A 14677-nucleotide genomic window follows, 5' to 3' on the forward strand; every position below is an offset into this window, starting at 1 on the left:
AAGTGTTTTAGATATTTTTAAGAGAATATTGGAGCTTTGTCGAATAATCAATCAAATGGAAAATTTAAGGTGAATGTGCTACTTCTAAATATATCTTGCTTATGCTCAAATTTTGTTTTATCATTTTTGTGTTCATAAGTAACATTTTGAGACCTAAGGGAGCCCTAATTTTGATAATAGTTGTTTTTAAAGGACCACTCTTGTGTATGAAATTTTTTTAATGTAGAGTGTTCATTATTTTTCTTGTCGTGGACAAAAAATTAATTTAACAGTGTTTTAGTGGGTCATTGTATTGAAATTGGATCTCAAAGGGAAAACAAGCTCGTATGGATTTATTTCGGATATTTAATTTACCATTTTATTCCATTGTTTTGTCGGAATTGGTGGATTTGTTAACATATCTGATGCTGGGTCCTGGAAAGGGTTTCTACGTAATACATGACGTAGGATTTAAGTTTACTTTATTGATATTATAGTATAAAGGACACAAAGTTAGCTAGTATTCTCTTGGCCCGGAAAGAATGACAGCATTCCCATGAGAGAAAGGTGTAAATCCGTTGTGTATTTTAGCTGACTCCGTTTATTTTTAATTGGTAGTATAAAGAACGAATTTTATTCGGTTCTCATTATTATTTAATTCCTGAGAAGTGAACATCCTTTTCTAAATGTATTCAATTATATCCAAAACCTGATTGAACGTTCGTGTGTACGTATAAAAGACGGAACGTAACCATGAGGATTTGTTTTGAAGTTGTAATTGTAAGTCCTTGTTGAACTTAAAGTAGAATTGGGGATTAAAATCGGAGTAATTTTAGCTAATGTCCTTTTTTATATCCTCTTTTCCTTCCTCCCTTGTCAGAACTGATTGTAGCGGATCTAATGAAACGTCATGTGCATTATTCTTTCTCTCCTCCAAAACATTCTTCAAATTGTTAGGGTTACCATGTTGATTTTCGGTTTCTTTTATTTAACATCCCATTCTATACTGGATTTTCCCTTTGATGATGGGGTGTGTGAAAAAGAAAAATGAAGGGAAGGAAAAAAATTAAATCAAGACAGACCTGTGATGGAAAGGTAGGTTATATATGATGATAAGAATATTGAAGAGTCATATTCTAATAATAAAAAGAGGTATTCAAAGTAGTCGTACCATACGTACGGATCCTATCTGGGGGAAAATTTATTTAGATTGGAAAGAATTGGGTGGAAAAAAGCTTAAAAGGATGCCATCCAGAACTAAAACCCTACAAAAAATATTTAAGCAACTTTGTGAAGATGACTTGTAAAGAGTCAATGATTGTAAAAGTAGAGGGGGGGTTTTGGTATTCAAGGTTAAAAAATATCCTCACCCGATTTTTGGAAGTAGTGGCAAGATTAGAGATAGACGATGCAGTCTTCCTTAATATTAGAGGAACGGAAAATCTAAGGAAAGCCCAAACCCCAATTGAAGTTATTGTTAAAAACGGTTCAGAGATGATTTGCCTGGACTTAGAGAAATCATGGCGGAATTCAGCAAAATAATTGGGGATATAGAGGACGTAGCACTACAGACGTAACAATGTGACACTGGAAAAGGATGACGATATTGAATGTTCAAAAGTTTTAAGTAAAATAATGTCCGGTAAACTGCGAATAAAGTTGAAGCCCAAAAGAAGATTGCCAACCTTTCTACCCGTTAGGGGTAAAAAAGTCACATTAATATCTTATATGGAGCTAGTGCAATGCTTTAGGTGTCTTAAGCCAGGGCATACCAAATCAAAGTGTCAAACAACTAGTAAAACTACTTATACGTAAAATAAGAAATAAATACTTATACTAAAAATATTTTGGATGTAATTGGGTCTACAGCTAAGGATTGGGGGAGTGGAAGAGAGAATGATGACGGAGAGAGAGACACGTCCAGAAAAACTAGAGGAAGAGTATTGTAATTTAAATGACCAACAAAACGTGGAGAACCATATTTAAAGTCAAAACACAGCAAATACAAAAGAAGTCGATCAACTAACAGCGACAATGGATGAATCCAAAAGTTTAGAACCGAATGAGAACAAATTAGATCAAAATGAACTTGCATTGAGAGAGGACTGGAAAGAAATATTGAAGAGAAGACTGGTAGAAGATAAAACTAAAAGAAAAAAAACCCCAATAAAAAAAAATAAGTAAAATAACTTTGGAGAGCCCAAAAGAGGAATCTAAGAAAAGAATACGGGAAATCAATCACCCTCACCTTGAAGAGGAACTCCTCACTAGGAATAGTTTAATTTCAAAAATTTAAAACATATATCAACAATGAAGATTTTATCCCAAAATGTTAATTCTATAGCCAGTTACGAGAGAAGAAGAAAAATATTGAAAAACAAGGAAAACACTAACTTGTTTTCTATTAGTAACAAATGTAACGCAATTTTTCCCTACGCTACTTTGAGAGAAAAACATCCATCTAGGGGTGTATTATTATTAATTAGAAAATGTATCGAATATAATATTGTAGAACAGGATAAGACTGGAAATTTGGTTATATGTGATGTGAAAAGAGAAAGACACCTGATTAGAACAGTGGCTCTTTATGGTCCAAATGTGGAATACCCTTTATTTTTCCAAGACATTGCCAATAAATATCTGTATGATTTGCCCGAGCAGATTTCTATTATTATGATGAGTGACTTCAACATTGTGAACGGATATTTTAAGGACACAAAAAATTATAAAATGAAAATAATTGTGGCGCTGTAAACAAAATAAGGGAACTGATTGCAACATTAGGAATGTTGAATGTCGTTGATTACTTGAACAAAGTACCACAACGCACTTTTGAATTGAAATCGAATGATAGAGGGATAAAATCGGTCAGACTAAACAGATTTATTGTCTCAGAGGATTTGAGATGCATAGTTAAAAAATACTCTATACTTCTTAAAATTTACTCTGACCATTATCTAATTTGATTAACCTTGAATATCAAGAGGCTCAATAAATTCAGGGCAAAAACTTGGAAACTAAATGTAAGCCAACTAGAAGATATAGATACAGAAAACAGAGTTGCTGCCACAATAACAGGTATCTGCTCCAAATTGGAATCAGGATGAATTAAAACCCCTTCACATGCTCTGATATTAGTGCTAGACTGCATTGGGAGAAAATTTATCAAAATTGGGGTTAAGAAAAGCGGAGAGAGGAAACTGTTGGAGGGAGACCTAATTGACATGAAAGCTTTAGAAGGCTCAGGAGCTGTTGATGACGAAGGATTGCAAAATATATCCTCAATTTAAAACTAGGATTGCCTAATAGGAACAGACCTTACAAAAATACCCAAAGAACTTAAAAAATTTTAAACCAAATAAGGAAATTTGAAAATAGTCAAATATAAAATATAGGAACAAGTGTGATATACGGTAAAGAGGGAATGGAAATAAAGAATCCAATGGTTATTCACCAAGAAATAACGGAATACTATCAGGATCTACATCAATGTGAAGAACGATGTAATGAGAAAGAGTTTGTTTGTTGGAAATGCAGATTATGGAGAAAATTTTGTCAACAAAATAATAGAGGATAAAATCTCAGTAGCCCCAAAGCTTTCAAATACTTTCAAGCTTTTATTGTAAATAAAATATAGTAATATGTAGAATATACAGTGAAATATTAACAAAAAGGATCCAGAAGGTATTACCCGTCATTATAAATAATTCACAAAAAGGTTTTATTCCTGGACAATATATGGAAGACGCAACAATTCTCATTTTTCAAAATAATTGTTTTTAAAGAACCACATAAGTGTACGTCATTAACAAATCTATAAAATATGTTTTGATTTTTGATAATACAATCTATCAATCATAATCAAATTCTTCGTGTATACAGTATATATAATCTTTTAAGTTACAAATATGGTCATTTCATTTCTTTCAATTTTAAGATTGACTTACCTGAAGAAATATCATTTATAAAACCATCCAATAAATAATAAAGTACAAGTAAGATTAGAATTATTATTTGTCGACAAAGGTGATCATTATAAACATGTTGATAAAACTGTTTATGATGAGCTATCAAAGATTTAAATAAGTAGATATCCTGTATTTTTAAGTTGTCAGAGAGATTGATGTAAATTTTTCTTCTTTTAGATGAGAGTGTAGTGTAATATATAGATTTAATTTACGATTTTATCAAATATTTATCAATTACAGAGTATGAAATGACACAAATTATAAACGAAGGCTCTTGATTGATATGTACATTAATATAAAAACAATAGTCAAACTCTAAACATTGACCACCATGGCTCAAACTTTGTATTTATTCATTTTTTTAAGCAAAAGGGTACATTTTTTATTATGTCCCTTTGCCGTTTTGATAAAAAATAAATAAAGAATCAGTGTAGTGTACATCCACGAACTATTGTAAAGTGTTTTTTACTTGTATTATATGTAAATGAAATATGCGCGTATATCAGATTAAAAATTAAACAAAATCCTTTTGGAAAATTGGATCAACATATATTTCGTTAATATCAGCAAAAACGGAAGCAATGCATTAGTTAGAATATCATTTCTTTTAAAGGATTTGTTGTAAATATAAGTTGGCATTCCATTGTATGAGGGATTTCCGTTTAAATAAAGTTATAGTTAAAATTCTCGAAATTTCGATGATTGAAGTCGAGTCGATTTCAAATAAGGGGTTGATATTTTACTTTGAGTTTCCTATCAATAAATAGTATAAAAAGTTAGGTTGCTTATTAATGGGATGTAGTCTTATTATGTATACTTCATTTAATACCATGTTTAGTGACACGCAAAGGAAGTTATTTAAAAAAGTTGATTAATTAGTTTCGAGCATTATTAACTTATCAGTAGATTAATGCTATTATAATTGAGATTACCATGAAGAATAATGAGCATATCTCCTACATCGTAATTAATACTGTATCTCTTCTTTCAAACTATTTCTGACTAGGAAGTGAAGTTGTAGGTATTTATAATACCTCATGGCTACCTTAAATAGCTAGGAAATGCTAATTTTCCTTCAGTGTTCTATCACTTTAGCTTATCATTTGATTGACCAATACAAGGCAAATCTAAATATTGATTTTTAAATAAAACATGATAATGATAACATTAAATATTCCGTGGTCGCAGGCCTGTGCAGTTAAAAGTATCAATTATGGATTGTAAGAGTGTGGTGGGATGATATTTCTATCCTTTGTTATGAATAATTACATAAAAAATATTTGTGAATTTGTCCCCATCAGTATTCTTTACATTGAATAGTTACTTACAAATTTGTATTTTCCGGGGGTAATGAGATATTTATTAATTTTGAAAATAAATAAATATATACTTGATTAATCAAGACTCATATAAAACTTTCAAGTTTCTGTTGTTCGAGTTGAAACTATTTCGAGTTTTCAAAAGATATTTTGGATATGGTATGAGTTGTTATCAAAAAAATACTTCGTCTTGAGTTATGTTAAGTATTCTTTGAATTCTAGTAACATTCGAATCCAACTCTAAGTTCAATGTAGTACTCAAAGACAGTCTTGCCAATACATATATATAAGATATAATAATATAATTAATTTATTGTGTCTTACCATCAATTGATAGAGATTTCGATGCATTGGCTATCATTTGATCCATAAACGATGTCTGTTTCCACTGCTCCGAGGATGATGATCTTTGTATTTTATAGGAGGAGCAGGGTCTGCGCCCACGTGAACCAGATTCTTCATCTAGAAGTTCATCCTCGTCAGAGCCAATTTCGCTAATAACTGAGCAGTTACTAAAGTTATAAGGAGATTTTGAACCAAGATACGAGGCAGGGTGGCAGGATCCTTGACGTTTCAGTGAGGGTCGCATTTCTGAGAGGATAATTTCTTTATCGTTCGGGGAAGACATGGTATCAAATTTAAATGTTATCTGTAATCAAAGAATTTTCTAAAAAACAATTGTCTTTGTTTTCATTTTGTAATGAGTGAATGTTAAATATATATAAATTATTTTTGTATAAAAAAAGGCTAAGATGAGCGTTAGTGAAAAAGATAAAGAAATGTATATTTAATGGTCATAATATATAATAAAAACACTTTAAAGAAAGTAAGCAGGAATTGGTAGATCTTACCATGGTTTTTAATCTAATAGTACATGAGCAAATTTAAGAAGAAAAAAAAACATCAATATCGACCAGAACTTTCTGAGGGAGTCTCTTTTTTTTTTGCCGCAGAAATGTTGATGTATCAACAAAGTTTAGTAAAGTTTTGGGTATCATGGCGGCAGCTACTCCAGATATAAAGGAGATTGAATTTACAGCGGTGTAACGGCGTTGCGCTGTGACAATGATTTTTGTCCAGTTCAACATAGAGATTTCAGATCGGGAGTTCTCAACGGTGACTGGCGTCCCAATTCAAACCTTGCAGAAGATTTGTAAGTCTCTTTAGGAGACGGATGATCCCTCAGGTCACTGAAATGGCTGAGTGAGCAGTGCTATGACTTCATTTGGAAGGAAATATTCCCCTCAACAGTCGGAATCCTATTCTGATGGATTATTTTGTCTGGGCTACGTTGAATCTTAAATAAGTCGTGCCATCAAAAAGTCTCTGAAGACAATAACAGGGGTGGGAAGTATAATGCAAAATATTTTTCAGTGTCGTGTTTTTTAAATCTACTGTGTTAATCTTGCTAAACTCCTACTTGACCTGAAAGTACAGTCCATATATAAAAACTTTTGTTTTCGTACTTAATCTGGTCAGTTTTACCAAAAAGCATCTAGAGGAGAAACGTAAAGTCATTGCAAAAAATTTCAGAACGTCAACGATGCTAAGGCACCAAAAGTCACAAAATATGCTAGGAACACTGTCTAGGACGTCTGCAAGCGACTGAAGGCGGGTAAGGGTATTTCCCATTCCTATTCCACATGTGGTTGACACAAAGCCAAAACGCGAACAAGCCACTCTCTTGATGGGTTCAAGACGTCCATTTAAACTAATTCTGGGACCTCAATGGCTTCTCTTGCTCAGAGGAGGTCTATCAGTAGGAGGATGGCGGCCAAAGCTATCAAAAACGACCTTGGCTTGAAGGCCTAGATCATGGGAGAGTGTCAGCTTCTTACTACGAAGATGAAGACTGTACGGTTGCAAAGAGGCAAGAAACTCCACCAAATTTGTACATTAAACTCGGTATCATAAAACTATTCAGTGATGTGTCAAACTTATCATTGGACCATGCACACAACACAAAGAATCATCTTGTGATGGCGACCATGTTCCCGACCACGATAAAGGTGTTTAACTTTATCAACAGTGACAGGAATATCATGCCGACTCACATCTTTGACAACTGTCTCAAGTTGACCTCCTCTCTCAAAAGCCAAAAAGTTACGAATATGACTAGTTATATTTCAAAGTTATGCATAAAAATATAAAAATTCTATTATTCTATTTTACTTCAATTTTTAGCACACATTGCATAGTAATTCGAAAATTCAAGTTAATAGTAAATGATGAATTATCATATTTTAATAGGATCTTGCTTAAATGAGTTTCAAAAGTAGAGACCAGGGGTTCTCAAACTTTTTTCATTGACTTACCCCCTTCGAAATTCAGTTATAAAGGCCGAGTTATAAGGTTTTTGGAAGAATATCTTGAAATAACTCTTCACTGATTTGTTTGTATGCTGCATACAAACGAACTTCGTCTATGCCATTTAATAACAAAGATAGATGTGAAAACAGCTGGCCCCTCTGGACACATAGGAAATAGGCATACAACATGTAAAACTTTGCCAATCAAAACCTTTATACCAATATTTATTGTTTTGTTTTTTTCCAATTGAGTTCAGATCAAAAATATTTATATCAAATTTATGGTACTATATTGGAGGGGCATGTTTCGGATGACATTTCTTTTGAAAATCCAGGAAATATAAATCATGCAAGATGACTTACTACTGCGAATAGCATTCTAAGTCTGTATTTTTTTAAGAAAATCCTTCTTATAAAATTGTTTTTCTTGTCAATGTTGTAATGTTTTTTTATACTCCCATATGGCTCACCATAAAGAAGAATTCATTTGTAAAGGATATGGCAAGGCAAATATTTCAAGCAACAAAATAGATTAAAGCTCACGAGGAAAGAGTTCAAACCAGTTATACAAGAAAATGCTTATGTTTATCATCCAGAAAATGTTTTTCTTATAATGATTTGTGATGATAAACCTGAGATTTTCCGATGAGCAAATCGATAACAATATCATTAATGAGGAGCTGTTCATTCCAGAAAAATATCCATCACATACTCAAGCTGTCAAAAGAGCAGTTAAAAATGTGACAGAATCATCAATTTATGTTTATTATATATAATCGTTTTTTTAAATATTGTTCAATGTACAATATATAAATCGGATATATTTATGTATAACCGAAATTAAAGAAAATTCAAAATATTAGTGTTACTTACAAAAATTAGTTATTGTGATTCTTCATACTAGGTAAAATGTAAGGCTAAAAAGTTTACTTTAATTGATTCTAATGAAAAGAGCGGTCCTCATGTCTGGTTCTACATTGATGGAGAACTTAAATAAAGATAAAATGTTGGATACTATATTTTACGTTAAAGCGCAAGGCCTAGGGCAAGTGTCCCTTACAACCATCACTTGCTGTTATAATTGTTGTTAAAAAAGAACTTAAATTATGTTTATCAAAAAAATACAAGTATTACTACATAAAGTCAGACAAATATTTGTTTTCAGATTTATTTGGGCTTACAACGTTTATAATTCTTAATTCCATTAGTTACTCAAATAAAAAATATTTTATTTGAAACTTCTTATCAACATGATTGGAAATATCCCATAAAAAAATAACTAATCTTTTAGTTGGATGACTTTAAATTAATCGTGAGCACTATAAATATATATTCTTTTATGTAAAGATGTACCACTTGAACTTTCTTATGGCACAAATAAATGCACTTGCAAATTATTGTTCATTGATACTTGAACATACAAGAAAACCATCGAAACAAAGAAATATATTGATTTTGTTGACTATAAAATGTATTACTTATTGAAATATAAGTGTTATGAATTCTCGATTAAAACACTGTTGAATAATATAAAAGTTTTGTATTTATAATTCTTGAAAAAGTATAGGGCCCACTTTCCTCATTCAACTATCATTACGCCTCGTAGTCAAAAAGGGTACTAATTTTAAATGTATTGTCAAACTAGAACATCTGTGAATAATTTTTTTAAACTTAGTTTTCTTTTTCATTGAATTAATATTATACTACAGGATGATACCTATGAATCTGTTATACATTTAGTGACCTTAAAAGACAACAAAAGGAAGTTTTATCATGTTGTTTATTTTAGAAAAAATATACCAACATATTTATTTATCATGGCCACCCTCTGCAGTAATAACGGCCTCAATGTAGTGTTGGAATCTGAAGAAAAGATTGTTTGGCTGAGATTTCTTTTAAGCCAGGAAGGAAACCTTTTTAAATTTTTCAACATTTTGGCCTCTTGAGCGGTTGCTAAGAGATTTTTGAGGTTAAGTCAATACAATTTAACCCCCCGAGTCCTTGTTAATGGCCAAAGAGATGGTCTTCATTGAAACCTTATTCTTTATGGTAAGTTTAGACACCGGGATGAATAGATTTCCAATTAGGGTTTATTTGAGGACACCCAAGAACCTTTGAGTTTGCTTTTTGTCAGCTTGGCGGCGATCATACGATCCTCTAGAGCAAGGGTCCTTCAACTTTTTTCTTGCAATCCCACTTTTTAGTGAGCTAAGACTCAATTTCCCAAAACAGCATCAGTCTTTGACAAATTCGATTTTAACCTATGTAGTGTATACTACGTAAATATATATCTTTTGGAGTATTACATTTTTTGCTAACAATTATCTAATGGAAATTAAATACATATGAAGAGATTCCTTACGTTTTTGTCTCAATTGATTTGGTCCATAAAAACATACAAGTGCCTCAATGTTTGGTTACACTTTTGAAATGGCGCAGCGCAAATCAGATTCAACATCAATCAGGCTTTGCAAATTTGGTTTACATCTAAACCATGCTCGAAAATGCCTACTCACACAGGTGCGTGGAGGAAAATACAACCATTATTTTATTGGCCACCACAGTAACGCAAGGATACGAATCATAAATAATGGCCCAGAATGACATGACACTTTTCTCTGCAAAAATAGTATTTGCTACTGAGTCATGCACCAGATCCAAAAACTACTCGGCAATATCGTCTGCTTCCTTCGGAAGCTGTGAACTCGAAAGCTGAAGGGATCCCTTGTTAGATCCACCCTTGGCGTTTCGCTTTTGAATCACGGAGAATAATGTTGAAAATCGTATAGCAGCTTGTTGTGGTGGATGATGGCTTCGTTTTTGAGAACGTAGCTGAAGCCAGCAGCAGTCTCGCTGCGCCCAGTCTTGATCTTGCCTCACTTTTTCCCACACATTCACAAATCTGAACCCATAACATACATACAATATCATCACAACCCACAGAATAAAATAACCTTGGGAATATAAGCAAGTATGTGTAATTACTTAATAATAAGAGCTCTGTTACCCACCAGTTACACTAGTTTTATTGTCAATACTTATTTCAGTATGCTCAGGCAATATAAAATCTAATTTAAATGTACTTTATTTATCCTTATAATGTCGTTTTTCGTACCTTTTTTTTTTGTTTATTTAACCATTTTAATCGAGGTGTAAAGAGTTAAATTAACTGAGCCTGCTTTCAGATTATTGCTTTTATCCATTTAGTTTCTTGGATTCTTCTTTTTTTTTCAATGTAAGGACTAAGACGTATAATTGTAGATACAAAATTATAATATTCTACCCATTAATTTATATTATGCACACAAACTCATCAAAACTACTAAGATTTGCAAAATTCGCATAAAGTAATGAATATTTGATAATTTTTTTCAAAAATGGTTAAAATAAAAAGTAATATATTTTGCATCCCCAAACTCATGTTTTGAAGATTATTTTAAAATAAGTATTTATTATTTATCGATGACTTATATCGTACAAGTATTTTTAACCATAAAGCAGACTATTTGTCATGATATTTCGCCGAATGACAAGTTTCTGAATGGACATCTTGCCTCTCGACAATTTACCAAATATATTTTAACTCAATTTAAAATGATTTTATGACAAATTGGTATTGTGTATATAATATATACATTATAAACGTAAATGAATTGTTAAATATATTTTTTTAAATTATATTCATCCATCATCATTTCATAAACAAAACACTACTGTATGTGGTTCGAATTTAGTGGAATCTTTAACGTTGTAATACTTCAAATATATATATATATATATTAAATCGATACTTAATGTTATCTTCTAAACTTTTTCATGCTAGCTCACATAGATGCGGCCAACTATTTCGGAAGGTAACGTATTTTACCTAATACTTTGCGTGGTTTACAAGACAATGGGAATAATCCATCTTGTCGAATGATAATTAATTGATTTTTATTACAAGTTGCTTTCGTTATTTATTTAATATATTTAAAGTACTACAACAGTAAAGATTCAAACCACATACTACTGTGTTGTGTTCATATAATGATGATTATTAAATATAATATTAAAAAATATATTTTTCTGAGTAATGACATTAATTTTGTGTACCTGGGTACAGCTATTTTTCCACTTATTATTATATAAAAGCATTAATTTGAATTTTTGAACATACTAAATACAATATTTTTAATAAGACAGTAAAATCCTTAAGTTAAAGTATTCTTGGGAATCTAAATTTATAAATTAGACATTGTACTTTTGTATTAATGTAATTTATTTCCTCTTAATATGGTCCAATCTAAAAATATGAAAAGAATCTTTAAGCTCGAGACTTAATTTAAACTTTTAGAAAAAATCCCAATTACATCGCCCATTATATTAACTTTCCAAAAATGTTGGGATGTCTCCAGCAATTGTTTTCAAACAAAACATTCTATCTCTTCTGAACGCTTATGAATTTACCTATATGACATATACAGTATATACAAAAAAAACCACTTAAGATACAATCTTTTTAAATTGAATTAAAATATACAATCATACAATATATTAGATATAATTTATAAGCCAAATGTCCCTAATGATCCTTTGGGAAATTTTTTTTGCCGCCTTGTCCTAGAATTATTTTTAATCAATATATTTACTAGTACAAAATGGAGGTCATATATAAAAAAATTACAGTAAATTTAAATGACGATGTTATTATAATCGTTCAACTGTTTAGCAATAAAAAAGTTCACTAACGGAAGGTTAAAAGCTCCTAAATTTGTGAAAGATTTATAGATACGACTGAGCATGAGGAAAAAAAATTGCCTTGAGTTGGTCAAAGAAAAAAGGAAAGACATAAAAATTTATAACTAAAAGCTGTGTTTGTTTGTTTTTACAACCAGGATGTCAGTAATAAGATAAACACACTATAAGTAAACACATAAGAATGTTTGAAATGAATTGATGAATGTCGTGTCTTTCATATTATTTCCATTTACACATAGGTACAGAAAAACAACTTTCAAGTCCTAAAGAAAAAGAAAAATATATTTTTCTTGCTTTTAGATATGAACCCCAAATACGGCATTGTATCTATTGAAGGTTACTGTCCATACTACATATTATATATTTAGCTGTAGATTAAGGAATTTATTAAAATAAGTGTCAATATATGTAACATATATATGGATCTATATTCTATGGTTTATTGACTTGAAAGATGCTCGTAAATCCGGGAATATAATAAGTAACTTAAAAATTATGGCATACCTAATTAGTGTGTTTTTGTCCTCTCTCTAGACATCCTAGGAATATGTAGATAGTTATGTTATTGACCTAATAACGTGCTTTATACTATTTTTTATTGAATTTATAAGTATGTCTACATTTTTCAAATACGTTCTATAAGAAAAAATATCATTTTTAAGTCGGGAAAACATATTATTATTATTTCCGTTTGATAGAAAAATAAAATTGCCTTTTTTTTCAAGAATGGCTTGAAAATAGCGTAAATGTATAATGTTTATAAAGTAGAAGATACCATTGTATCGCGTCATTTGAATGGCTTCATTATTCAAATATGAATGAGCCGATTGACAAATTTGTATGTACTATGCAAAGGGAATTCAAAAGGTATACTTTTTTCAGTAACGACCTTCGCCAAATGCTTAGTGACTACTTCACATGTGATGAATTAAAATGGACATATAAGTTTTCCTAACATTATTAATTCGTAGAAAGATATAGACAGTGCCTGCAAGGTTAGTGAAGAGACGACTGGAAAAACTAGACGATATTTAACAAGAAATATGTCATCAAATAGTTCATGCCGACCCCTACACAACTTGGCCTCAAAAATGGTTCCCATATAGACTTGCAACTTCCTTCCTTTATACGAACAAATCATACAAAGACAACATTCTCTGATTTTTTTGTAAGGCCTCTGTAGAAACCTCATTTCATCTTTGTTACTTTTGTCAAAAAGTGAATCCGATAATAAAAATGCTTGATAATCTGACTTCAAAAAGGTATGAAAAGAAACTTTTGCCACAGACTGGCTCGTCGCTCCCTCTGTTGGGGGAAAGTAGAAGTAACCCTTGATTTAATTATTTAGCTAATCTACACATAGGTCTAAAGAAATCACCATTCCAGTAGGACTGGATCATATAATTTTGTGTTTTAAGAAGATAGGATAATCAAATTTACTCTAATTATATATCCAACTATAATCCTTTTATAGGAAATGTTTATTTGTTATATTAAATCGATAGCTTCTACTTTTTGACCTAATTCTAAATTATGTTAATCATTTAATATCAGTTAATTTTCTTGTGTGCTATGTAGTCATATGGTTATATTTATTTATTAAGTTGCTCGTTCTGGAAACTTTATCAGTGTTCGTAAAAAATCTTAAACAATGAAAAGGTAGGCGAATTGGTCATGTCTTAATACATAATTTTATTCTTGAATGAAGATTGAGACGCGGCATTTTGTCGAAAGCTAACTTATTTTTTTGGAAGGATTTGCAGACCTATAGCATTATTATATCAATATATTTAAATAATTTATAAATATGTCTTTATCATGTATGATCTGTTTAATAAGAAAAAAAGACAAATCAAACGAGGAGCTTCTAAATTTCTTCTTGAATGCTATTGATCTGTTGTTTTTGAGTTGAGATCATTCATCTTTGGTAATTGAAGCAGAAATAATAGAGCAGGAGACACCATAAGTACGGCCAAGAGCCTGTTTCCTTCTTACAAAGATAGAGTCTACATTTTTATCTTCGCAGATAAGAGTTATGTTGAGGAGAATTTCAAGGGGCTCCGCATCTGATGCAAGAATTATGAATTCACCTTGACCACGATTCCGAGTTTTCGTAGCTTCATTTGCTCCCTTACGCAATTGTTTGTAATTAGAGGCTTCCTGTACAGAATTCAGAATCTGGGCAGTCATGCATAATCAGCGAGGGGATAAACCTTAGAATTTACTTCACCTTCAGTCATGATGTTCAAATGCTTGATTCACAGAACAATTTCCTTACAACCTCTCTGCTTAGTAGCTTCACTGAGGATCTAATGAATAAATCATGGTCAACAGTTGTTTAAATCCCCTTTACGCTGACATT

General features: G+C 31.3%; 1 protein-coding gene across 1 annotated transcript in view; it reads right to left on the bottom strand.

Moving 5' to 3' along the window:
- LOC121132469 (electrogenic sodium bicarbonate cotransporter 1) overlaps positions 1-14677 on the bottom strand; it is a 152471-nt gene that overhangs the window by 98897 nt on the left and 38897 nt on the right. Inside the window, exon 2 of the mRNA XM_040727876.2 lies at positions 5591-5915. Coding sequence (XP_040583810.1) covers positions 5591-5894 — 304 coding nt within the window. The 5' untranslated portion in view covers positions 5895-5915. The remainder of the gene's footprint in view (positions 1-5590; positions 5916-14677) is intronic.

Source organism: Lepeophtheirus salmonis, chromosome 2 (genome assembly GCF_016086655.4).
Source record: "Lepeophtheirus salmonis chromosome 2, UVic_Lsal_1.4, whole genome shotgun sequence".
Lineage (NCBI taxonomy): Eukaryota > Metazoa > Arthropoda > Copepoda > Siphonostomatoida > Caligidae > Lepeophtheirus > Lepeophtheirus salmonis.